Source organism: Electrona antarctica (assembly GCF_951216825.1).
Source record: "Electrona antarctica genome assembly, chromosome: 9".
Taxonomy (NCBI): domain Eukaryota; kingdom Metazoa; phylum Chordata; class Actinopteri; order Myctophiformes; family Myctophidae; genus Electrona; species Electrona antarctica.
The window spans coordinates 52,416,795-52,444,685 of record NC_136790.1 but is presented as its reverse complement, the minus strand read 5'-3'; the positions used below and the strand labels follow the sequence as shown (position 1 = coordinate 52,444,685).

At 42.3% G+C, this 27,891-nt stretch overlaps 2 protein-coding genes and 1 long non-coding RNA gene across 3 annotated transcripts; all 3 read left to right on the top strand.

Moving 5' to 3' along the window:
- The first annotated feature begins 4,605 nt into the window (after window positions 1-4,605).
- On the top strand, window positions 4,606-5,687 carry LOC306929573. Its single transcript, XR_013790811.1, has 4 exons — window positions 4,606-4,853; window positions 5,055-5,164; window positions 5,291-5,372; window positions 5,542-5,687. It is a non-coding gene; the product is annotated as an uncharacterized lncRNA (long non-coding RNA).
- A 699-nt stretch (window positions 5,688-6,386) lies between these two features.
- On the top strand, window positions 6,387-9,453 carry LOC306929475 (uncharacterized protein). Its single transcript, XM_079510016.1, has 4 exons — window positions 6,387-6,421; window positions 6,556-6,647; window positions 7,144-7,253; window positions 8,460-9,453. The coding sequence occupies exons 1-4, from the start codon at window positions 6,408-6,410 to the stop codon at window positions 8,808-8,810; spliced, it is 567 nt and encodes a 188-aa protein (XP_079366142.1). The 5' UTR covers window positions 6,387-6,407; the 3' UTR covers window positions 8,811-9,453.
- A 3,965-nt stretch (window positions 9,454-13,418) lies between these two features.
- On the top strand, window positions 13,419-26,566 carry dnajc14 (DnaJ (Hsp40) homolog, subfamily C, member 14). Its single transcript, XM_079510177.1, has 7 exons — window positions 13,419-13,558; window positions 15,468-17,130; window positions 19,612-19,718; window positions 20,947-21,066; window positions 22,845-23,005; window positions 24,242-24,350; window positions 24,948-26,566. The coding sequence occupies exons 2-7, from the start codon at window positions 15,736-15,738 to the stop codon at window positions 25,315-25,317; spliced, it is 2,262 nt and encodes a 753-aa protein (XP_079366303.1). The 5' UTR covers window positions 13,419-13,558; window positions 15,468-15,735; the 3' UTR covers window positions 25,318-26,566.
- Window positions 26,567-27,891: the final 1,325 nt, after the last annotated feature.

Sequence of the window (27,891 nt, the reverse complement as noted above, 5' to 3'; positions counted from 1 at the left end):
CTGACTTACTTTTTGACGCTGAATCTGATATGCTTGGTGTTATTGTAGCCACTGGAACAGTAAGCAGCTGCTGCTCTTTTTTAGAGTCCTAGGACCTTTTGTTGATCAGGCAAGTCTGACTGTGTGTGTGTGTGTGTGTGTGTGTGTGTGTGTGTGTGTGTGTGTGTAGATCGGCAGATTTCCCTGTCCCCCACACAGTTGTAGTTATATTTACACTTTTATCTCAAAATGATTTTTCTATTCTACTGTTAGCTTGTATCCTATCCCCCCACCCCCCTACACACACACACACACACCCACACACACACACACACACACACATCCATATGCCTACATTCAGTTTTCTTGCATTTTGCTTATCTTAGGAGGTGATAACTTTGATTCAGACAGACAGACAGACAGACAGACAGACAGCGAGACTGGCTGTATGTCTGTCTGTCTGTCTGTCTGTCTCGCTGGCTGCCACGATATTTTCAAACCCCTCTGGGCAGGTGGGAGACTGGCATGTTATATTATGATGGTGCCATTTACCAAAACACAAACAGGCACCATGCACATTTTGTAGGTGCCTGTGAATTATTTTGTAGTCCACTTCCAACTCTGTGTGGTCGATCATACTAACTACAGACAAATGAGCTGCAATGTTTTGGGAAGAATGTCCTGGAAGACAGTTGAAAGATGAATTAATGCCAAGTGAAGTCATGTGAATCCTCAATGCCATTTGGGTCATGGTGTCATGAGTGACCTCCCGCTTTGCCCTCCACAAACGGCGAGGGAACTGTGCAGTTCACGTCATTTGACCAGTACAGTCCTCCTAACGAGACGTGTGTGTGTGTGTGTGTGTGTGTGTGTGTGTGTGTGACTTCAGTTAATAATATCTCCATATGTATAACCATTCAGTCAATTACTGTTTAAACAAAGCTGGTGAGAAATGATGACCAAAAGCTGACTAGAGTTGCTATATAGACAAATTTCAGAAAGGTCAGCTGGTGCAGCATTTAAGGGTTTCTATTAAAAATAATAAAGAATGGCAAGTGAAAGGGTATTAGGAGGACTGTACTGGTCAAATGACGTGAACTGCACAGTTCCCTCGCCGTTTGTGGAGGGCAAAGCGGGAGGTCACTCATGACACCATGACCCAAATGGCATTGAGGATTCACATGACTTCACTTGGCATTAATTAATCTGTGTTCCAGGACATTCTTCCCAAAACATTGCAGCTCATTTGTCTGTAGTTAGATCGACGTATGATCGACCACACAGAGTTGGAAGTGGACTACAAAATAATTCACAGGCACCTGCAAAATGTGCATGGTGCCTGTCTGTGTTTTGGTAAATGGCACCATCATAATATAACATGCCAGTCTCCCACCTGCCCAGAGGGGTTTAAAAATATCTATCTAACTATCTATCTATCTATCTATCTATCTATCTATCTATCTATCTATCTATCTATCTATCTATCAGCGAGACAGACAGTGAGATAGACAGCGAGGCAGCCAGACAGACAGACAGACAGACATACAGCCTGTCTGTCTGTCTGTCTGTCTGTCTGAATCAAAGTTATCACCTCCTAAGATAAGCAAAATGCAAGAAAACTGAATGTAGGCATATGTATGTGTGTGTGTGTGTGTGTGTGTGTGTGTGTGTGTGTGTGTGTGTGTGTGTGTGTGTGTGTGTGTGTGTGTGTGTGTGTGTGTGTGTGTGTGTGTGTGTGTGTGTGTGTGTGTGTGTGTGGTAGGGGGGTGGGGGGATAGGATACAAGCTAACAGTAGAATAGAAAAATCATTTTGAGATAAAAGTGTAAATATAACTACAACTGTGTCAATGGTTATTGAGTGGGGGACAGGGAAAGACCCCCACCGCCACAGCTATCCAGGCAGAGAAGTTACATGTCCTACATGACCTCTCTCATGCTCAGATTTCCCATGGAAACTTTGAGCTTGATAATACTGATATAAGATATGTACGGCTCTAGCAGTGATTTCAACCTTTTTCAAGGACCCCCAGTTTGACATGCATATGCCACGTCAGACTTTCAGGTCCGTCATTGCCATTCCCAGTTCCTGCTTACTGATGTGAGGGTATAAATTCCAGGATGGTATCTTGCAACCTTACGGAGGGGGAAAGACCTTCTTTAATACTTGTCTATGCTAAATCTTTCCAATGTGTGTAGTAGCGGCACCCACACACATTAACAGCTATTTGAAAAGATTATGGATTTTACAATCACATACACACACACAGACACACGTGCACACCATGCTTGGCTCCAGGATTAAATGACTGAGGCCGGCAAATAAAAATGTCAATTGTCAAATGTCAATCAAATTTTTAAATTTAAACTATGAGGGTGCAGAATTTGCAACTACCCTCTGGCACCCTTGTGGTGCCAGACGCAGTTATTGGTTTCATAACTTTCATTTTTCATTTTACGTAGATCTATAAGGGTCCATTTGGTTTAACCAACTCTCCATCATTTAGCTGGGGCCCACCTGGAACCCCTATAAGGACCACTGGTGGTCCTCGAACAACTGGAACTCCCCAGAACCACTGCTGAGTGTAACCCACCTGATATTAACCATATAATTTAATATCAAACACAAATAAACTGCTTGAAATACGTTTTTTTTTAAAAACTGCATCATACAGTCAATACAGACAACATACATTAATTGACAGGTTGTAAGAAAATAATCAGTTTAAGGCCCAAACAATCTGTATTATTATATTATATTGTGAATGAAAGTGAAATAAATCAGGCATTCATCATTGTAGTTGCTGAAGAAACGTGACATAAGGGGTGTTAATGGAAAGCACTTAAAAGATCAACTACACATCCCACAATGCATTGCAGCTCTTCAGTTCACCCATAGTGCACCTCTTTTTTGAAAAGACGAAATCTGATTGGCTGTGACGTTTAGGCAGTGACGTGGCAGGCAGCCATTGGCTCATGAAAGAGTACACGCTGTAGCCTGTCCTTTGAACAGAGAGGAGCCTGCCTGCATTCAGCAGCTGACAGACACACACAGAAGCTGTAGCATGGAATGGAGATTACAGGTAATGTAATGCTAAGCTTTTATTTATTGGTTTGCAGCTACATTTGCACTTCATACTGTAGTGTTTTCAGCCTTTGTCAATGTTTGCCTTTGTCAATGTTTTCATGTCAAACCAAAAGTAGGCTATTTGGCTGCAGACTGCAGAGCCACGTTTGAAAAGACTTAAAACATGTTGCTTAATTAAAGGTACTGTAGAGGATTTTCTTTGGTTGAAATAAGTGTCAAATAGCTCTATATTGTGATAATCATTGGTATAGTCAGTGTTTGTTCAGTAACAGTTTAAGTAGCTCTATATTGTGACAGTAATCATTGCTATAGTGTTTGTTCAGCAACAAGAATAAAATTGGTCCCATGGCTGGAGTTTGATATTCTCCGAACATGAAATCTATTACAAGAGTATATTTCAAGAATTCGGAGAGTATCCATATGGAGGATATCACCATATTTGAATCATATCTGGTCATATTCGGGCAAAGGATTCTTTGGTTTTTCGCTCAGTGGCTGTATATTAGCACTAATTAGCACTGCAGTTGTGCACATGATTATGTAACTGAGCACTATGAGAGCATAATTTCTGGCAATTTCATTATTGCTTTCAATTAAAAAGAGGAATGTACAGTTTTGTTAGTGCAGTGGTTCTCTACCGGTCGGTCTGATTTTTTTCGGGGGTCCCCAGATGACAGTAATACTGTAGTGACAATTTAAGGAAAGACTACATCAAAAGTAATCAAGAAACCATCATATAAACTGGTCAAACATGGGCCAAATAAAAGATAGCTCATCTACAAGCTCAATGCATGGAATTGTGAGCTTGTAGATCCGATAGTCACTTACTGTCTCCAGCACATTTTGTTTTAGCCTGTCTTTGAGGTACTACTGTATATAGCTGATGTCCTATAGCCTGGTGCGTGTTAACATGTGCTTAGATAATGTAGAATTTGTTTTCATGCATGAAATATTTTTGATAAAAAGTTCAGGAATTCACAGAGAAAAGCGGTTGGAAGGATCTCTGTGTCACTGCACACTTTGACAGTTGCTGCCAAGCCAATGCCATGAGTTCTAAATGTACAGATGAGTTACATACAAGGACAGTACAGTAATTTAGAGTTACTTTAGATACATACTGATAATAGGTCTAGTGGCGGTTTTGTATAGGGTTCTTTCTTGTGTGCTTCTGGAAGACCATATTGACATTTCAAAACCTATTTACATCACTGATGGTCGATAGGGAAGTGTAAAATAATCAAATTAACCTTTATATAGAGCACAGTTGCACTGGATTTCATAAATTTTACTCACCGCTGAGTATAACGTGAAGTTTAGGTGGAGTACAAAGCAGCAACACAGCATGCTGCAACCAAACACTGAATGCTGCCTTCAGTGACTGACACAGTGAGGGGAGTGGCAGTTCAGGAAGTGACATCATATTCTTTATACTGATCTGACTGACTGATCATTGACATGTTTGGTTACCATTTTTAACTGGGTTACCCCTCCGATTGCAAATGTTATAGTAGTTAGTTAGTTTCTAATAGTATTTCATATTTTATCACCTTGTTTATTAGTGATTGCTTGAAAGTTTCCAGAGTGTCAACCAGTTGCTGATGATATTGTGACATCAAATGATGCAACATGAAAGCATAGGATTGGCACAAATCTTTTATGTTGATGGTGATGAGCAGTTTTAAAATCTTAATGATGCTTGTTTTATTATTTTGTTTCTTATTCAGAGTCCTGTTTTCTGCAAAACGTCTACCCATCAGCGCTGGCATCAACCCTGGAGTTTCTGGAGAGGTGTGTATTTTTGTGTTTGCTTTAGCCTGCACTAAAAGAAAGTAGCACTGCCTAATTTAAATCTTTTCCATTAGAAGTTGCCTTAAATGAACATCTTCAATTAAAAATATATTTTTCTTTGTTTTATTATATATATATATATATATATATATATATATATATATATATATATATAATACTGTTTTTATTCTATTTCCGCAGGTGTCTGTTCTCCATCAACCCAGAGAAGGAGAGCACATCTTATCTATAGTTGTGAATCCTAGGTCTACCTTGATTCACTCTCACCATGATTAGTGAGATTGTTGATTATGGTAAGATTCATAGTTGCGCACGTGCGTGCGTGGACACACACACACACACACACACACACACACACACACACACACACACAGTACTTAGATATACACACATTAATAATTTGAATTCTATTTTATCAGGTCAACCCAGATGGTGGAGAAGACGACCAAAGACCAGGAACCTTTGAGTAACATGATCTTCGAATATGGCCTTTTAAAACAAGTAAGCTTAAACATTCAGTACGCATTTCATAGACACAAACACACACATACACCACCCTCCAGTCTTTATTATTTTTTAATTGCTTTAATATAATCTACATTAGTTTATTTTCTTTACATAGCTGTATTATAATCTAAAGATTTTCTTCATTGTCCTTGTGTGTCTGCAGATGCATGTTCTTGATCAACCCAGAGAAAGGCACTAAAGTGGAAAGCAAAACAAATCACGACTTAGTGTGAATCCTAGGGTGTCTACCATGATCCAGTTTCTTTCGGACCATGACTGGGGCGTGATCTTGAATATGGTAAGAATTTTGGCCACGCACGCACGTGTTATTCGGTGCATTATTTTGGTGGCTTTCTTTCACATGTCCTCTCGGTTATGAGGGAACACGCATGCGCTTAAGACACTACACCCCGAAGAGACCCAGCTATGACCTGTGGTCCTGCACTGCTACCTATTGACCAAGGTTATTGTGATTTTGTTGGAAAATGAAACACAGAACATAAACTTGTAATAATAACAGTAATTCAATCCTAACTTATTTATTTTCCCCTCACAATTTGTAGAGCGGTAACAGCTCACCAGAAGGGTGGATGCCCCCCCTACCCAGAATATTCATATTTTAACTGGGGGCCCCACCCTAGCCACAACGCCTCAAACTGGGAGGCGTTGTGAGCTTGTAGATCGCCTTTTTTCATGTTTTCTGCTTTCTTATGTAATAGACAATTTGGTATTGAAAAGGTCTTGAAAGTCATTAAATTGTGACTTATGCAAATACCCTGTATACACTTACTGTATACTGTACGTTGGTTTGTTTACTGTTGAGTGAGGAAACGATGTGTGCACATTGAGCTGATCTGGGGGATCCTCAATCATCTATGTATTACTGTTAGTATAACAGTATGTCCAATATTATCCATGTATTATGGCATTAAGCATGTACCGATATTATCTATGCCCTCTCCATGAAGCAGATTAGACACCACTGTATTAATGTCCCTACAGGCCTCTGTCCGGAACACCTACAGAGAAATGGGAAAGGAATGGTACGTCCAGCCAACTGACTTGTACGTTTTTTCCCCCTCTGAAATGCCTCTGTTTGTGAAATAACAACGCATAGTCAATGGACATTTTTATCGTGTTATGCTGAATGATATCTTAAAAGTGTGATTATCCACAGCTTCAGGAAGGATCACAATGTGAGAGTGACCAAGGCCATTGTGGAGGCGATCAAGGACTCAGAGCCACACTGGGACCTCAGCTTGATCAGGAGTAAGTCTAACATCACATTCATTTGGCGACTTAGTCCTTTTGAAGTAGCAATTTTAACAATTGAGTGACCTAGCTTACCATGTGATCCTAGTTTACTGAGGCACTTCACTGTCTCTGCATTCTATGTATGTTTACCTTGCTTACTGTAAATCGCTCTTGATAAAGTGTGCTAAATGCCTAAATTGTAGATTAGTGTTGATTTGATACGGTTAAAAATAACAGATGGCACAATGACCAAATATTGACAAATGTAATATTGGTGTTATTTTTTTGTTAAATAGGTTGGTTTTCTATTCAAATGGTAATCATGTCTGTAGTGTTTGCTAAATAATAGGGGTCTCCCTGTCTCTATAGCTAGCTCGTCAGAGTACCCCCATTTAGTTTGACAGTTTACAGTTTGTCTGCTAATTTCTATCACCATCCTTTTGAGATGCCTTAATATAATACATTTAGAGATCATAATGTGGTATTTGTGTTGTCATTTGGCATTCACTAGAAGCCTGTAACAGGGCTTTTGAAAGCCTCAAGACAACCATACGAATTGAGCTGGCCGGGACATTGGAGGATGTGAAGAGGAAGAAGGCTCTCACTAGCCGGAGGGATCGGGTGAGCTATTGACCTGCTCTTACTGACATGTGAAATGTCAGAACCTGATGTCTCCCTTTTGACTGATACCTGTCCATTTAAACTCTAGACGGGCCTGCCCCAAAGTTATTAGTGCAGCTGCGCCCGGCAACTAGAGTTCTCAACAGGCCCGAATTAAGGCCCGGCCCTCATCAAACCCTGTACACAAGAGAATGTCCCCGCTACCACCCTTAGATCTCCATATATGGAGCTGACCTGTTCTGACATTCCATATGTTGATCTGACATCATCAAACACTGTACACTCAAGACATGCTCCTTATAGTCCGGCAGCCACGGTTATGGGGTGGGAAATTTGGTATATAGTCTTTTTTTTTATTGGCCTAAAATATTGTCTATATACATACATTCATGAATCCACTTGCTGACCGGCTGTCACTATTGGGCATTTTTTGTATAGGGGTTTCTTGTGACCCTACCATTAACATCCTATGGCAGGCAGAAATGTCAAAAATGATCTTTATGCTTTAAGTAGCATGTGACATGTCAAACTATGGGGTTTTCATGATTCTGAATCGATTCCAAGCATTAGTTTGAGGTCAGCACATTTTGGGCACATTGGGCTAGTGGCTATGGCTGCTTTTAGCCCAATGAGTGTTTTTTGTGCAAAACTAATGCTTGGAATGGATTCAGAATAATAAACCCCCTAGTTTGACATGTCGCATGCTACTTAAAGCAAAATTAAAGTTTGACATTTTTGCCTGCCATAGGATGTTAATTTTAAACAAAAGAAGCCTGTCGGCTGCCGGACTATTAGGCTATATGGAAAGAATTCATTCCATGTTGATCTGACCCTTCCATGCCAAAGCGCCAGTGCTCGCCCAGCACTGGCCAGCAGTCTACCGTCAACGAGTGCACACATCCGCCTCTTAGGTGTCTTACTGGTTTATTTAAGCCAAGGGATATAACAGTGAGGTGGTCATTACAGAGAAATCTGCTGCAGGACATGAAGCAGAGGGGTCATACACAAAGGGGTAGAATGTTTGGAGATGTGTGTAGTTGCCAATGACATAATAGCGTTGTCCCGATTTCTTTCAGACTGAGTAAAAGTACTTAATTGTTAGTACTCGCCAATACCGAGTACCGATACGAGTACTTTTTCTTTTCTTTGAGTAACCACTTAATTTACCCCCTTTTTCTCCAATTTAATTTCATATGCCTACAACAGTTGGCGGGGTGTGGAGCCCAAGGAGACCCGCATGAGGGTTCATTCTGGACTCTTTACCCTGAGATCCCCCCTGCTCCAGAGGGGTGTGGAGCCCAAGGAGACCCGCATGAGGGTTCATTCTGGACTCTTTACCCTGAGATCCCCCCCCCCCTGCTCCAGAGGGGTGTGGAGCCCAAGGAGACCTGCATGTGGGTTCATTCTGGACTCTTTACCCTGAGATCCCCCCCTGCTCCAGAGGGGTGTGGAGCCCAAGGAGACCCGCATGAGGGTTCATTCTGGATTCTTTACCCTGAGATCCCCCCCTGCTCCAGAGGGCAAACGTCTGTACATAAAAGAGGCCCTGGAGGGTGAAGAGGAAGGGACTGGAGGAGTGTGAGTGCGTGAGTGTGAGAGGCATGAATTCCGTTTGTGTCCGAGCATAGGCATGGTAACGCCCCGCCTGCCTGTGACTGCCTGTCTTGACTGTCCTCCGAGGTGGATATGCTGGATAGTCTGATGCGAGGTTACTCCGTGGTGGGAAATGATACAAGTAGTATGGTATGATACAAGAGAACGCTAACTTGTACGTTTTATTTTTGTAGAAAAGGCAAACTAATATTGTTTATGCCGTTTGCTTTGATGGAATAATTTATTGAACATGCACGCCATAATATGATTTGATTTGGGTGTGTTTGTGTTGATTATTGTGTAATTTGTGTAAACTTGAAATATTATTGTACTATAAAAAGATATATTTTCCCTTCATCTTTATCCATCTTAGTGTAATAGTATTAGTTTACTATAATTAGATTAATACATGATAATCAACACTAACACTTTATTTAGAACACACCCAAATCAAATCATAGTAGGTTACAACATACGTGTTATTCAATCAAAGCAAACTGCATAAACAATATTAGTTTGCCTCTTCTACAAAATTGTAGCCTATTTATTTCTCAATCTCACCACGGATTAATTAACCTCGCGTCTCCGAGGACAGTTAAGACGGGCAGTGTCTGTAGACCAATCACAGGCAGGCAGGGGGTTACCATGCCTCAGCCGTGCCTATGCTTGGACACAAACGGAATTCACGCGTGTGAGTGGTTTCCCCTCATCTGCTCCTCACCCTGACTCCCGTCGTCTGTGCTCCATCCTGTGCGCCATCATGTGTTCTTGTTCTTGTCCTGTTCAGACAAACTGAGAATGTCCTGGACAAACTGAGAATGTCCTGGCTACAATACTTTCAAGCTGCCTTTTTTTGTTTTAAAATGTATTTAAATGTTTAAACCTTCATTGTATTGTTCCTTCCTGTGACTTTTTCAACCTAGGTTCATGTTTTAGGTTATTATAGAAAGTAAAAGATTAATGTAATTTCTTTTTTCATTTGCTGCTTTTTTTTTGTTTTAGGAATTTTAGCTGTTTCATTTTTTCACATTTTTATAGCGATTTATTTTTTTATTATTTACTATAGTCTTACTAGACTCCAAGAAATTACATCTGGCCACAAAATATCACAGGATCTACTGAATGTGTCAAACGTACATGACAGTGTGGCTTCCTCCCAGTAGGCTATACCTTCACATTCAGTAGATCCTGTGATCTTTTGTGGCCAGATATAATATCGTGGGGTCTAGTAGGACTATAGTAAATAATAAAAAAAGAAATCGCTATAATTTTTTGTAAAAAAGTACCCCCATGCTCGAATGATTCAAAATTATGCCAGAATACACATTGCCTGGTCCCCACTACCCTTGATTCTGCCGCCCCCGAGTACACTTCATTCAACTGTATTCAATGCTTTCACGTTGCATCCGTATCTTTTGGAGGCATGGCCCCTGTTTTCAGATTGATAAATAAATGTTTGTTTGCACTGAAGTGATTTTTGTTTTGTAAATTGTTTTTAGCTTGATGTTTATATTCAAAGTAGGTCGCCTTTTTGGATGAAACATTTGGTGTAGAGGGGAAAAAAGAACTGGGCCTAGTATAAAGTTTTGGGTACACTGAAATATACAGGTCATATTCTGACAAGATACAACTGGTTTTAGGACTTAGGATATGACGACAGGTCATATTCTGACAAAAGATACAACTGGTTTTAGGACTTAGGATATGACGACAGGTCATATTCTGACAAAAGATACAACTGGTTTTAGGACTTAGGATATGACGACAGGTCATATTCTGACAAGATACAACTGGTGTTTGGATTTAGGATATGACGACAGGTCATATTCTGACAAAAGATACAACTGGTTTTACGATTTAGGATATGACGACAGGTCATATTCTGACAAAAGATATAACTGGTTTTAGGACTTAGGATATGACGACAGGTCATATTCTGACAAAAGATACAACTGGTTTTAGGACTTAGGATATGACGACAGGTCATATTCTGACAAAAGATACAACTGGTGTTTGGATTTAGGATATGACGACAGGTCATATTCTGACAAAAGATACAACTGGTTTTAGGATTTAGGATATGACGACAGGTCATATTCTGACAAAAGATACAACTGGTTTTAGGACTTAGGATATGACGACAGGTCATATTCTGACAAAAGTTACAACTGGTTTTAGGACTTAGGATATGACGACAGGTCATATTCTGACAAAAGATACAACTGGTTTTAGGACTTAGGATATGACGACAGGTCATATTTTGACAAAAGATACAACTGGTGTTTGGATTTAGGATATGACGACAGGTCATATTCTGAAAAAAGATACAACTGGTTTTAGGATTTAGGATATGACGACAGGTCATATTCTGACAAAAGATACAACTGGTTTTAGGACTTAGGATATGACGACAGGTCATATTCTGACAAAAGATACAACTGGTGTTTGGATTTAGGATATGACGACGGGTCATATTCTGACAAAAGATACAACTGGTTTTAGGACTTAGGATATGACGACAGGTCATATTCTGACAAAAGATACAACTGGTTTTAGGACTTAGGATATGACGACAGGTCATATTCTGACAAAAGATACAACTGGTGTTTGGATTTAGGATATGACGAAAGGTCATATTCTGACAAAAGATACAACTGGTGTTTGGATTTAGGATATGACGACAGGTCATATTCTGACAACAGATACAACTGGTTTTAGGACTTAGGATATGACAACAGGTCATATTCTGACAAAAGATACAACTGGGGTTAGGACTTAGGATATTCATAGTAGTCATATCTTGACATTGGATATGACATGTATCCTGGATAAAATTAACTCCATATTCTAGAAGAATAAAATTGGTCCCATTCTGGAGTTTTGATATTCTCCGAACATGAAATCCATTACGGGAGTATATGTCAAGAATCCGGAGAGTATCCATACGGATATCACCGTATTTGAATCATATCTGGTAATATTCGGGCAACGATTTCTAGGGATTCTTGGGTTTTTCGCCCAGTGGAGAGAGAGAGAGGGAGGGAGAGAGAGAGAGAGAGAGAGAGAGAGAGAGAGAGAGAGAGAGAGAGAGAGAGAGAAGCATGTAGAGTCTGTCTGTCTGTCTGTCTGTCTGTCTGTCTGTCTGCATTCTGGCTGGCTGGCTGGCTGGCTGACTGACTGACTTACTGACTGACTGACTGACTTACTGGCTGACTGACTGACTGACTGACTGACTGACTGACTGACTGACTGACTGACTGACTGACAAATCATAGACATGAGAGAAATGGGTATGGATCTCAAATTGCAGGATAAGTCTGCATGCTTTTACAAAAAAGAAAAAAAAGAAGAAAAAAAAACATGAAACATTTGCAATCTCAGGACAGTTTGTTCCATAATTATTTACCACAATGACTATAATGCACCATCCCCGGATTAGTCTGATTAAATTAAATAATGATTAGATTTTGTCTGTGTGTGTGTGCGTGCGTGCGCGCGCGCGCCTATATGGGGCATTATGGTTAAAAAAAAGATCTTCATTAATTTGTCCTCTGCATCCGCATAATTGCGCCCCCTGGGGTCAGCTCCATCTATGGTCAACACCAACTCCAATGTTGCAATCTTCTGGGTTAAAGTAAGTAGATTCTGTAGCAGCAGCAGAATCTTCTGTCTTTTACATTGTTTTTTTTTTTTTCCTCATTTATCTTTATTTTATTTTTTTACATTGTTTTATTTAATGTTCAGCTTTGCATTCAAACTTGTGTTACAAATGCAAATTGTAACTAACTGGCTATAGGCCTACATATCTTTCTTTCTTATGATGTTTTTGCCTATATATTATTGTTATTTGTTTGTCTAGTTCAGTTCTTGATTAATTGAATACACCTTAATAGATTATTATTATTATTATTATTATTATTATTATTATTATTATTATTATTATTATTATTATTATTATTATTATTATTAGTAGTAGTAGTAGTATTAGTATTATAAGTGATAGTTAGGAACCTGTATGGGACTGTAACTCAGAGAGTGTACAAACCCGTAAGCCGTAAAAAGGGTCCATTTGGTTCCATTTGTACACGTGCCATACTGCAGGTCAATCTGGGGGTCCTTGAAATTAAAATGGTTGAGTCACTGCTAGAGCTGTAAAAAGAATATTCTCATATTCTCTCATGTGGGGGGGGGGGGGCATACCTTTTCAAATGGGGGTCCGCGGCTCCGCATTTTATATACAGCACTAGTCATAGCACTTTATAGGACAGTAGTAGTATAGTATAGTAGTTTATAGGCCTATGTATAGTTTCATTACATATTCCACTCTTACGTTCTTTATCTTACGCATGTTCATAGGGTTAGTAGGGTTAGTTGCCATGCTTTTTGTTCTTGCTTAATGTAAATCGCTCTGGATTAAGAGTGTCTGCTATAAATGGCTAAATTGTAAATGGTTACCACCAATGCCTTATTTTGCAAAGTGAAAAGAGAGATGAGGCTTTTTCAAACTTTTATGTCAGACAGTAGGTGGCGATAATACACCTCCAAAAATAACCACAGGCAGAAGGAGGAGAAGAAGAAACAAACAGAAGTAGGGTTAGTAGAAGAAGAATGAGCTGAAAGTAGCAAAGGAAAACAACACGTCTCACTACAGCTAGCCGACACAATGCAGCTACAACAACAACTACTAAGATAAAACACCCTTATTTCGGGAGGTAAGGCACAACGTGACACTTTCTACGAACAGCACGTTTTAAACGGTCCCCCCGCCGTCGTTCCCGAATCGTTTTATATCATTGGATCTCATTGGATCATTTCCACAGCTTTTAGCTTCCCATGCTAACACCTTTTTTAACCCATTTTGACCTGAGATCAGATTCTAAAAATGTCTTCTACATCCTGACAGTTTTCTGAAAAAGCTATGTTTCTATGTCAGTCGTTCTTCGATTTTTCAAAAATAGCAGACCTACAAGCTCGTAGCGCGCCACTCGGTGGCGCGCTATGAGCTTGTAGATCTGCTATTTTTTAACATGAAGGAAGAAATCACAGCTAGCATCACAGTTTTAGCTGCTACTATAAGTGGGACTTCCTGTCGTGTCGGGGCTAAAGGCTTAGCTAAACGCGTTGTTGGTTCAACATTATGTCAGTTTCTTTCTCCCTCTTCCAGGGCAGAACATCTTTTATTTGCATGATGTCTTTGTTAAATGACCAAAAGTGAACTTAATTCGTTTATAAGTTGGCATGAACTATAATCTGTCCCGCCCTGGGGCATTGATGATGATGACACAATATAGGTGAACATTTTGTCGAAAAATGGAACAATTCGGCGAATATACCAGATCTACAAGTTCACAATGAACGCGTCGCAGCAACGCGCGCGTGAGCTCACAGATCGCGGCTGTTTGATAATCGATAGGAGGAAGTCTTGTCAAAGTAAACGTGGCTTATCGTGGCCTGTGGCTGAGCTATTGTGTGACAGGCTGTACTAGGCAAGATACAGAAGACACGTGTCTTAATATCTTGCCTAGTATTAAATAAAGCAAACGAAACTATAGTATCTATCTAAAGGTTATTATTTATTAGATGACCTACGCGAGTAAATTAAGCCACGTGTATGTCTAGATAGAAACTATCTGAATGTCCATAGCTGAAGGTAATGATAGGCAGATTAACTGAGACACATTTGCATAGTACAGTTAACTATAGCAGCTCACAGTGACAAGCTTGTTAGGCTTTTTAGACATTACATTGATTGATTGATTGAAATATTTATTAACAGTTTGCAGAATTACAGTACATTTCGAGCACAAACTCAATACAAAGGCTGTTAACTGTGAGTGGACGACCCAATTAAGCATTACACTTGTTTACAAGAGGGTCCACCATGTTCAATTCTTCAAAAGATGAAAAGATACATGGTCATTCAGTATTAATTTTCAGTACTGAATTATTCAGTGCTTTATTTTTTTCCTCCTTGAAATAAGTTGAAAATGAATCCAATTGGTTTACAGCTTTTTTTCCTTAAGTTTCAGTTTACTTTGAAGTGAAAGTAAACTCCCACTAGCCACCTTTTTTTTGTTTTTAAATGTAGAAGCGGTGAACCCCCGTTTCCCCCCCACTGTATATATTTATTTCCCCTTTATTTTTTTAAAGATATTTTTTGGGGCGTTTTGCCTTTATTGATAGGGTACAGTAGTCAGACAAGAAAGGGGGAGAGAGATGGGGAGTGACACGCGGCAAAGGCCGTCGGGCTCGGGAGTCGAACCCGCGGCACGCCGTCCAAGGTGCCCAGACGGTTGAGCTAACCGCCCGGGCCTTTATTTTCCCTTTTTACCTCCTATGAGGATTTCTTTTTGACTATATAGTTGTGTATATTCGTACGTCTCTAAATGTTTTGATGAATTGAAAATGGTGCGCCCTATTGTAATCAAGTGTAATGCTTTATGTTATGGTGTCATCCACTCACTGTTAACAGTTTTTGTATTGAGTTGTACTTGAAATGTACTGTAATTCTGCAAACTGTTAATAAATCAATCAATCAATCAAAACATTCCTTATGAAAACCAAATGGCTTTTTCAGAGGGGGTAACTTGTGATCGGTTTGCTTGTTTTTATTTTTTTCAGATCAAAAGAAGAAAGATTCACCTCCTAAATGTGACTGCGAAGAAAGCCCTTTTTATTTTTATTTTTGCACGCCTGTCCTGGATGTGGCTCTTGACATTGTGGATATGACACCTAGTACCTTCAGTCAATCCAGGGTCTTGTTCTCTTCTCACGAGACTTTAGGGAAAATGTTGACCGAGCATGTTCTATGCAGGCTCTAACAGGCGCTTTCACCTCCGATGACACTTAATTCTCACAGAAGCAAATCAAGAGGCTAAGAGGGGAAAAAATGGAAAAAGAACCCGCCGAGAAGGACATGGACAGCATTGTAGATAACGAGGATGAGGGCCCAGCTGGCGACCCGGTCACGGGTGGTTCCACTCCGACGGCCGAGCCCGGTTGCTGTGAAGCCAGAGGGACCGAGGAGGAGGAGGAACGCGAAGGACCAAGTGAAGAGGTCTCGACGGAAGGTCTTCTATCTAACCCTCAGGACGCCCCGGACCCAGCCGCGCCACTAGCCTCAGGAAACGGAGAAACGGAGAGCTGCTGGGGAGGTCCCGGCGAGGGCGAGGACGCGGACAAAGAGGTTTCCGCTCTCCGCTATTTTCGGATCGTCTCGGAAGAGCGAGCCTCGTCCGAGGGCCGTAGGAAGACGCCGGAGACGACGGTGGACGACGACGACGACGAAGAAGAGGAGGAAGACGGACAAGGAGGTGAAAGCCCAAACACAACGGCAGACGCGGACGGAGGGGAGTCCGGCGGCTGGAGAAACTCGACGGGAGGCGCTCCCGGCGGGAAGAGGTGCCGGTCCAGGAACAGCGGTTCGGAGCAGCAGAGCAACTCGTCCTACACCGCCGCCCCCGCCCCTCCTCCTCCTCCTCCCTCCTCCTCCGTCCAGAAGGGCAGCCTGTCCGGCGCCCCGAGCGGCAGCCGGCACAAGCAGACCCGGAGACGCAACTACCACCACCAGCAGGGGCGGGGCCGCAGGCGCACGGGCGGCCAGTTCGTGGGCGCCCTGCGCGAGATGCTGTCTGACTCGCTGAGCACCTGGTGCATGTCCTGCGTCCACATGGTGATCGAGCTCATCGTCACGCTCACGCACAACTGCGGCGTGGGCGTGGAGGCCGGCGGCGTGGCGGTCTACAACCTGGCGCTGCGGCTGCTCGCGAGGGTCACGGACGTGCCCGGGATGAAGGCGGACGCCCGGCGGATCCTGGAGTGGACGAGGGTCCGGGGAGCGGGCGTGGTCGGCGTCGTCCTGACGACGCTCTATTGGGCGAGGCGGGCGTTCATGGCCTGCTGCGGCATGTTCTTCGTCATAGCCATTCTGGGGTACCTGGGGGCGAGGCGCCTGTTCGTCAAACTCGGAGGGGAGAGGGGCCAGCGGTGGTGGGCGGCTCTGTGGGGCGCGAGGTTCTGGGGCGCGGCGGGCTCCCGGCTCGCGAGAGTCATAAACTGGTTCAGGAGAGCGCCGCGTCCGTCCAACAGCAGCAGCAGCAGCAGCAGCCCGGAGTCGCCCGGCAGGACGCCGGGGGGGAGGTACCAGCCGGACCAGGAGCTGGAGAGACTGCTGGCCATGGCTCAGGTGCCAGAGGAAGATCTGGACCCCTTTGCGGTGCTCGGCGTGGAAGTTCACGCTACTGAAACGGAGCTGAAAAGGGCTTACAGACAGCTGGCTGTCCAGGTGTGTATGACTGTACTGTACTGTACTGTACTGTACTGTACTGTACTGTACTGTACCGCAGGCTGGCATAGCCTATGCCTCCAATGTTTACTCTTTAACCCATTTAGACCTGAGCCTGATTCTACAAATGCCTTCTAAATCCTGACAGTTTTCTGAAAAACCCTATGTTTCTATGTTGGTGGTTCTCAAACATTTTCATGTCCAGGACCCCCAAATATATATGTAATTGGCCGCCGACCCCCATCTGAAAATATGTTGTTCCTCCAGGGTCAATTGATGGCAAGAAAGAGCCTATAATATGCTGCGCAGCTTTCACCACCCTCTGCAGTGATTTCCGCTGTGCGTCAGTACAGTTTACATACCATTCTCTAATACAGAGGAGTCGGAGTCTAAAACAAGCTTTTTCTTAGATCTGATCATATACATTAGGGATATTGTGGGGATCAAAGTCAAAGTCGTACGATTTGTCACACACGTTACCGCAGTGAAATTTGTTCTCCGCATTTGACCCATCTCTTGGAGCGGTGAGCCGCAGCGTGCGCCGCACTCGGGAATCATTTGATTAGTAGATTTGACCCCCAATCCATTCCCTTTGATGCTGAGTGTCAAGCAGGGAGGCATTGGGTCCCATTTTTTACAGTCTTTGGTATGACCCGGCCGGGGATCGAACCCCAACCTCCCAGTTTCAGGGCGGACACTCTAACCACAAGGCCACTGAGCTGGGATGACTTGGTCCTTTCATGAACACAATATTTAATACATGTCAAAGGCTTAGAGGTGGCGCTATTTTAAATTTTTTAAAATGACTGAAGCCAACCAAAGTGCTATACTCTACAACACAGCAAGAGAACAACAATGACACAGCAAAATATACAAACAAATGCATGCAGCAATTGAATACGAAGTTAAATATGCACAGGCAGAAAACGGTGTTGAGGTAGCCTGGACACTACACTCAATCGGCAGAACATATTTTTGTAAATGGCCGTGGTTAGCGATTCAGGGGGCTTGGAGCCAGGCTAGTGTCTTGGGGTGCCAGATGTACGGTAGCTGTGCTCAAAAACCAGAGAAAATAAATATGTCTTCAGTTCAATTTAAAATGATGTCCATGGACGACTTAACCCATTTTGGGGCGGGAACCCCTTTTGGTGTTTTAAGCATTATGTTATGCTTTAGCTATTGAAAAATAGCAGATCTACAAGCTCATAGCGCGCCACCGAGTGGCGCGCTACGAGCTTGTAGGTCTGCTATTTTTTGAAAAAATCGAAGAACGACATATAGAAACATAGCTTTTTCAGAAAACTGTCAGGATGTAGAAGACATTTTTAGAACCTGATCTCAGGTCAAAATGGTTTGAGCGGCAGGCTATTCCAGAGCCCCGGGGCAGCCGCAGGCAGCAAAGGCTCGATTTCCTCTGGTCTCTAGTTTTAGTCAGTCTTTTGAATGAAACTCCATTTACTTTTAGTCATCTGAAATGTTTTAGTCTAGTTTTAGTTGACTAAATCTCCAGTTGATTAGTCGACTAAAATTGTATTTTTGGCCGGCCGTGAGGCCATCGAATGCCTGATTTATAATACCTGATCCCGGGTGTGTGCCGAAAATAGCAGATCGGTTGTACATCCGTTTATTTTGGGAGAGTGAGACCTGCACCACGACACAACCAAACACAACATGACTTGTCTTAGTTCTACTGTGTCTCTTCTCCACTAGTCCCTTATTAACCCATTTAGGCCTGACCTCGAAATGGAAAAAAAAAATCTTCTAAATCCTCCAGTTTTCTGAAATAAATATTTTCACGATTTTTCCAAAATAGCAGACCTACAAGCTCGTAGCACGCCACTCGGTGGCGCGCTATGAGCTTGTAGATCTGCTATTTTTCAATAGCTAAATTATAACCATGTTTAAAACACTTTAGGGGTTCCTGCCCAAAACGGGTTAACATTTTAGCCTAGTTTTGATTTGTTGATGAAATTGTCAGTAGTTTTAGTCAAAGTTTTAGTCCCCATAGATTAGTTTAGTTTGTTGTTGTTTTTGTCAGTGGAAAAAAAGGTAGTCGACGCAAAAAGAAATCGTCATAGTTTTAGTAGATGAAATTAACACTCATCTCATAATATAACCTATGGAGACCTGAGACCACCAGATTCTACAAAATGTCTCCTAAATCATGTTTCTATATCACCCCCAGAATTATCTGTATTTGAAACATCTGAAAATATGTTGTTCCGGTGAGTCAGCGACTCCCCCCCCCCCCCCCCCCCCCCAGAAGCAAATATTTGAGTTAAAAGCATTTGCTGTGAAAGAATTCAAAGATTTGCACACATTTTCATAATTATTTTACAGATCTACATGCTCGAGCTTGTAGATATGCTAGTTAGTGGTTTAACCGCTAAGGTGACACAGATGGCGTTCCAGGTCTTATGGGATAATGATATTGATATTGCCTTTAATCACCTGTGTTCTGTTCTGTCCTTTCCTTCTTAGGTTCACCCAGACAAAAATAAGCACCCGGGTGCCGGCGAGGCGTTCAAGGTACTGAGAGCTGCGTGGGATATTGTCAGTAACCCTGAAACAAGGAGAGAGTACGAACTGTGAGTATTATTAACCACTAAAACCCGATATACCTTTATCGACCAGAACACCCAGCCCAGGGCTCTGTACTTGGCCCTCCTCCCGTTGTTCTTCCTACACCAAATCTCTCTGAAAATACCCAATCTACTCATGTCTCATTGAGAGATTGTACTGCTATGATATGTAGAGTAAATCTTGAAAAAACAAGAGGGAGTCATTCATCATTCCCTGATGAATGCTTAAAGGGGCATTCCACTCATTTTCAACATTTTACTATGTCATTAATATACCTTAGAGCTGTTGTGTGGAAATAATAAAAAAAGTTCCCCCATTCTGTGTTTCCTATTAACATGGTGAAACACATCTTGATGATGTCATCAAGATGTGTTGGATTCATTTCCTTGACGTTTGTCAATTTGTACGGCGAGTGGTTTTCAACCAGTGGTCCGGGGACCACCTGTGGTCCGGGGACCACCTGTGGTCCTTGAGGGGGGTCCCCAGCTAAATGATAGAGAGTTGGTAACCAAATGGACCCTTATAGATCTTTAACTCTTGAGAGTGTAAAATGAACGTTACGCTCTCAAAAGTTTCATTTTTGTTAAACACCCGCATTAGGCTACTTAATTTACAAGAAGTCTACACAATTGGCATCTAAAATAATTCTTATTTTGATCAACATTTGCCTGTTATCTCTCCTAAACATCAATACAGTGTGGAATTGTGGACAAAATCTTATCCAACAACAACTATAATCAATATATTCTTTAGTTTTGGGTCTGAGAGGCTAAATCTCATCCAATGGTGGTCCCGTGGCTCAAATGCTGAAAATACATAATGGGCCTTGATATGAAAAAGGTTGAAAACGTTGATGTTGATGATCAGTGCTACGGTGCATAATGTCATCCAGTCATCATGGCACGGTCACTGAAAGGTTTGCCTTCATAATGTCATCAAGGCATCATGTGGCGACTGTGGCTCAGGAGGTAGAGCAGGTCGTCCAATGATCCATGGGTCGGCGGTCCGAATCCCGGCTCCTCCTGTCTACATGTCAAAGTGTCCTTGGGCAAGACACTGAACCCCAAATTGCTCCCGATGTGCTGGTTGATACCTTGCATGGCTTCCGCCGCAATCGGTGTATGAATGTGTGGGTGAATGTAATGCACTGTGTAAAGCGCCTTGGATAAAGGCGCTATATAAATGCACCATTTACCATTTAGTCACTGAAAGGTTTTTTCCCTCGCTCTCCAGGAAGCGCATGGCGGCAACGGAGCTCTCAAAGTCCATGAACGAGTTCCTCACCAAGCTCCAGGATGACCTGAAGGAAGCCATGAACACCATGATGTGTACCAAGTGTGAGGGCAAGCACAAGTATGTTTGAAAAACCATGATGTGTACCAAGTGTGAGGGCAAGCACAAGTATGTTTGAAAAACCATGATGTGTACCAAGTGTGAGGGCAAGCACAAGTATGTATGAACACCATGATGTGTACCAAGTCTGAGGGCAAGCACAAGTATGTATGAACACCATGATGTGTACCAAGTCTGAGGGCAAGCACAAGTATGTATGAAACACCATGATGTGTACCAAGTGTGAGGGCAAGCACAAGTATGTATGAAACACCATGATGTGTACCAAGTGTGAGGGCAAGCACAAGTATGTAGGAAACACCATGATGTGTACCAAGTGTGGGCAAGCACAAGTATGTATGAACACCATGATGTGTACCAAGTGTGAGGGCAAGCACAAGTATGTATGAAACACCATGATGTGTACCAAGTGTGAGGGCAAGCACTAGTATGTTACCGACTATTTATCATCTTTTTCATGTTGGTTATTTTTTAACCCATTTAGGCCTGACGTCGAAATTTACAAAACGTTCGCTCTGAAAGAATATATATTCAAAGATTTGTGCCGCATTTTTACGATTTTTCAAAAAATAGCAGACCTACAAGCTATAAGTGGCGCGCTACGAGCTTGTAGATCTGCTATTTTTCAATAGCTAAAGTATAACATAATGCTTAGTTAAAACACCAAAAGGGGTTCCTGCCCAAAATGGGTTAAGTTGGACCAATTGGAACAAAAATACTTTTGTAGTACTTTTATAATACTAGTATTTTTTATAGCTGATCTACAAGCTTACAACGGCACTAAACGTTTTCTAGGGTTAAGTTGCACTTTGGGGGAATTGGGTTAACTGCAAGCATGAGTTCTCCTCCCATTGTTTTACAGAACACAGCAGGAGTTCAGCTCCTCTCACAGCGTATAGAGCGTCGCAGTCCCTCCCCCGACCATGGACCAGGAAATGAATCCCAGTGCATTTTTCCCCATAGACTAGATGATAGATTTCAAAAAGTATTTATTTAAAGACGGTTACGCCGCGGACAAAGCCAACTCGAGTCGTGACAACACATGACAACACAAACAATATTTTGGACCAAACAAATAATTACAAAGAAGAAAAACAACAAAAAAAGTGTTGTAACCTGCCGTTTGTTGTCATGATTTGTCACGACTCGAGTTGGCTTTGTCCGCGGCGTAAACGTCTTTAAATAAATACTTTCTGAAATGTCTATGAGGAAAATGAACGGAGAATCATTTCCTGGGCCATGGTAGGGGGCGGGACTGCGACGCTCTATAGAGAGGAGTGGAAATGTTGAAACAAACACACATGACTTTTTTTTTTGGATCATTGGAGTGCTGAAAACAGCTCGGTTTCGGATTCGTTGCACATCACACCTGTCACACGGCGACAAAGTGTCTGACGCAGCAACGTGTGACATCGGTGTGTCACTAGCTTCCGTTGAATATGACTTGTAGCCTGTCCCTTTTACAAAATGTCTGACACCGATAAGCAAAACAAACGTCATAAAAAAAAAGATCACGATTACTGCTGTTTGGATTGTTTGGTCGTGCATGTTTGTTAGCAAACGTGACTCCAGTCCAGTTAGAACAGTGTTAATTTTGTTGACCGATCTGTCTTGAGTCCAGTCCTACGAGCTTGTAGGTCTGCTATTTTAAAAAAAATCGAAGAACGACTGACATAGAAACATAGCTTTTTCAGAAAACTGTCAGGATGTAGAAGACATTTTTAGAATCTGATCTCAGGTCAAAATGGGTTAATGTTGTTGACCGATCTGTCTTGCAGGAGATTTGAGATGAACCGCGAGCCCACGGAAGCTCGGTTCTGTGCGGAGTGCAACCGCTGCCACAGCGCCGAGGAGGGAGATCTGTGGGCCGAGTCCAGCATGTTGGGCCTACGGATCACATACTTTGCCTTTATGGACGGAAAGGTCTATGACATCACAGGTGAAAATCATTCAAAGATTTGTGCCGCATTTTCACGATTTTTCAAAAATAGCAGACCTACAAGCTCGTAGCGCGCCACTCGGTGGCGCGCTACGAGCTTGTTGATCTGCTATTTTTCAATAGCTAAAGTATAACATAATGCTTAGTTAAAGTCCAGCATGCTGGGCCTACGCATCACATACTTTGCCTTTATGGATGGAAAGGTCTATGACATCACAGGTGAAAATGACGTTTCTTGAAATGTATTTCCCGGGGACAGTATATGTTCTTTCCTCCTTCAGAAAATAATAGTCAATCTGTTAAGTCGGGCCGAGGTTGCTCATCCTAACGGTGACACTTCGCCGATTTTGAACCTAAATCCCATTGTTCTGAATTTCATGTGAAGGGTGGACCCCCAGGGTCCAGGGAGTCCCCAGCTAAATGAAAGATAGTTCGGAAACCAAATGGACCCTTAAAGGAGATTTCCATGCTAGAAGGCTTTCTTACCTTTATTTGTAGTTGTTACGTCCCCACCAAAGAGGTCCAGGTGTTATTTTGTGCAAAAGCTCCTTATTGGCTATTTCCCCTACCATAAGCCCTAAATGAATTGAATGGGGCATTGGGGTGTTGTGCTAATTCGCTTATTTCCATCGCTCAAAAAAACATTTTTTTGTATATATCCTCTTCATAATGTAAATAATATCCCAAGCGGCACACTTTACTACTTATTTCCATAGAAATAAGCGAATTAGCACAACACCCCAATGCCCCATTCAATTCATTGAGGGGTTATGGTAGGGGAAATAGCCAATAAGGAGCTTTTGCACAAAATAACACCTGGACCTCTTTGGTAGGGACGTAACAACTACAAATAAAGGTAAGAAGCCTTCTAGTATGGAATTCTCCTTTAAGGGTCTGTAACTCAGAGTGTGTACATTCTCAGTTAAATGAGTGCTGAGGATCTTACAGTGTAAGAAAGTATAACAAAAAAATTCTTCCAAATGCATAATAAACTGGCGGTCCTCGAAATGAAAATGTAATTCTGTATTTTCAAAGCAGGAGAGAGATATACCAGGTCCATTAGATGCTTGTATATTAGGCAGCGGTTTGGAGTCGAGCAGAAGGGACGTGGGAGGATGTTGTGCGAGGCCTTAGGGCGTCTAGTTAGACAGACAAAAGGAGGTAATTTGTCTCTCTGGCAGCAAAGCGTTGCTGCTCGCCGTTTTGACTCGCTCTCGATGTGCTCTCATGTTTCAGAGTGGGCCGGTTGCCAAAGAATAGGTATCTCTCCAGACACGCACCGCGTGCCGTATCACATCTCCTTTGGTTCAAAGAACAACAGCAGCTCCTCCTCCACGCGACAGAGGTGAGTTACCCTGGAAGGAAGTCAGTAGATCATAGGCCGTTATTATTATTTAGGGTTGGGATCCGGAGGAACCGGATCCCAACATTGACGCAGAGATTAAAATAGGGTGCATTTTGCATCCCAAAACGCAGTTTATAGTTAATAAAGTATTTAGTCAAATAATAAATAGCATATACTCTTTTCCAAGTATCTGTTTTCACAACTGAATGAGATGAGTACACAAATTAAATGTAGATTTTTTTTTTCATTTAATTTTGTTGGTGAAAACCGATTAAATAATCTGTATTATTTTGAGACCGTTCCGATGCCGATATGGCATTTTTATGGCAGATTCCAATTATGCTACCGATTAACCCATTTTGACCTGAGATCAGATTCTAAAAATGTCTTCTACATCCTGACAGTTTTCTGAAGAAGCTATGTTTCTATGTCACTCGGTGGCGCGCTATGAGCTTGTAGATCTGCTATTTTTCAATAGCTAAAGCATAGCATAATGCTAACACCAAAAGGGGGTTCCCGCCCAAAATGGATTAATCGTGCATCCCTAGAAAACATCAGACTTTGTAATCCTAGTCCACGTCTTTTTTTTCTTTCCAGGACGACGTCTGAAAACGGTCCAGGCCCGAGCAACCCTGCGGACTTACAGGACTTCTTCAACCGAATCTTTCAGGGAGGGCCGGTCAACGACATGACCGCCAACGGGGGCTTCTTCCCCTCGGGGGGCCCATCTCAGCATCACCCCCCTGGGGGCGGGGCTGGAGGGGGTGCCGGCGGCGGTGGGGGGGCCGGAGGGGGGATGCCGCCGCCGTTCTCCCCTCCCCAGGCTCAGACAAGCTTCTTCATGCCGGGTGGGGGGCAGCAGCAGCGGCCGGAGCCCGGCGGCGAGACCTCGTCGTCTTCTTCGTGGACGGAAAGCGGCAAGCCTCCTCGGAGGAAAAAGAAGGTCCGTAAGCCTTTTCAGAGGTGAACCAAACCTAACCTGTTGGATGTCTTGATTTTATTATCACCATAGCAGCAACAACAGGGAACCCCCGGAACGAATAATAAATGGCCATGTTTGTGTCTCTCGCCCGCCTGTCCCGCGAGGCGTGTGCCAAGAGCTGCCCCCCCCCCCCCCCTTCATGAGAGGGGTAGAACTCGGGGTAGATTCACGCGGGCAGGGCTGCCATCCAGTCAGCCAACAGCATGGCGTTAGCCAAAAGGAGAGAGAGAGAGAGCCTAGGATCATGAAGAGGAATAACTTGCTCCCCAATTGAAGTATTTTCTGGAAGGGGTTGGAAGATGGGCAGTGATGGTGCTTCCCTCCCCCCCTCCCCCCACACCCACTCATTTCTCTTCTTTTTTTTTTGGTCTTTTAAAGGACCACTTCACCACTTTTCAACTTCTCTTCCTATAATTGGTCCTAACTAATGTTCATGATAAAATACAACCATTTTTTCCTACTCAGTCTGTGTCTCATAGGAAGGCTGTGGGCAGTTCAGAAACCCGTCCACCAGTGACATCATCAATGGGGAATACTGCAGGCTTTCTAGTTCTGAAAAGTTGCAATGTGAAAATGGAAGCCATCGTTCTCACGATAATGAAAATCTAAACATTTTTGTAAAAATCTTGTTTAAAAAAAAAATCTGCCTAATGATGATGTCACTGGAGGACGCTTTCTAAACTGCCCACAGCCCTCCTATGAGACACAGACTGAGTAGAAAAGATCATGATTATTAGTGAGGACCAATTATATGAAGATGGGTTGAAAAGTGGTGAAGTGGTCCTTTTAAGGAGACCGTAGCCTTGGCATTGAACTGTTCTGCAATGAAAACATTTTTTTCTTTCCCCCGTCTTAATTTTCCTGCCAAATCCTGCATTGCATGCATGATTTATTCACTTGCAATTTTAAAACCTTTTTTTGGTTCTCTAAACTTGCGCTATTGTTTTGGATAGGGTTTGTTTCCGTTTACGGTTGTGTTGTTCCGGTTAATACAGTGCAAGAAACTGTTTTCTTGGATTAATTTGACCGTGATCGTCATAACGTTGGAAATAATATGTTGATCCGTGCAGTTTTAACTTCTTCAGCATTACCTTTTGATGTGTGCAGTGGCGTGCACAGATAGACACTAGGGGGTGCTAGAGCACCCCCTGCCCTTTTGGCAATGTGCCCTTTTGAAGAAAAAAGAGGGAAAAAAAAACTTTTTTTCTTTTTTTTTTGATTTTTCAAAAAATAGCAGACCTACAAGCTCATAGCGCGCCACTCGGTGGCGCGCTATGAGCTTGTAGATCTGCTATTTTTCAATAGCTAAAGCATAACATAATGCTAACACCAAAAGGGGTTCCCGCCCAAAATGGATTAAGGCAACCGGCCGGTTCCACGCGCTGCACAAGGTGCCCTTTTTTAACTTGAGCACCTGCCCCTCTAAATGTCTGTGCACGCCACTGGATGTGTGCACTAGTGACGTGTGTGTGGGCCTACTTTTACAGCCGTCGCTTGCTCACGTGAGTTTAAGGAACGAATCTGAACCTGCAAGTCATGAGATTTCTGACACAAATCTACAAATACGGAAAGGAATATTGCCCCCCTCCCACGTTTATTTAAATGCAGCTTCGTAACATTGATAATTGTTAAAGTGATTTTGCGTTGCTTAGATTTAGAGACAAAGAAAAAGAAAGTGCACTTCTGCTCAAGACGGCAAGATGGCGTGCTAGTTAAATTGTTGACATTAGCCAACATGCCGAAAATGGCTTTTTCTTTTCTTTTTGTCAGAACGGAAGCAAAATTACTAAACCACTTTTGCTTTGTTTGGCTGATTTATAATTTGGTGGTTTATGTTACTTTTAACAAAGTTAGTATCAAAAGTTGGTTTTTGGGGTTGATTTTCAGTCTCTACAGATTGTAATTCTGAATATAAACAGAATTGTCTTTCCTTCTGAACAGGAATTGATCCTAATCATCAAAGTTGTCGCGTTAATATAATTTGAGAGGAGGAACGACTCCCATTAGGCAGAAATGTGAGAATCTAATAACTGTGCTATTTGGCAAACATGGTACAATAATTCATTATTTTCATTTTTCCATAATGTAGGGTACATTTTCCCATTCAATCATAAGTGCAAAAACGGAGTTCCACACATTATAAAAACTCAAACTTAATGGAATCACAGGATCAGTAGTAGTCCGGCAGCCAACAGGCTTTTTTGTTCAACGTGGGAAATTTGGTATATAGTTTTTAGTTATTTGCCTAAAATATTGTCTATATACATTCATTTATGAATCCACCGGCTGACCGGCTGTCCACACCGAGCATTTATTTGTATAGGGCGTTTATATGTGACCATACCATTAAACCATTTAGGCCTGACGTCGAAATTTAAAAAGTGTCTTCAAAATCCTGACAGTTTTCTGAAAAACCTCATGTTTCTGTATCAGTGCAGTGGTGCTCCATATTTCATGTTGGAAGGATCCCAAGGATCCCAAAAATTATAAGTAATGTGCCTCCGCCCCCCCATCTGAAAATGTGGTGTTCCAGGGACCCCAACCCAGAAGCAAAGATTT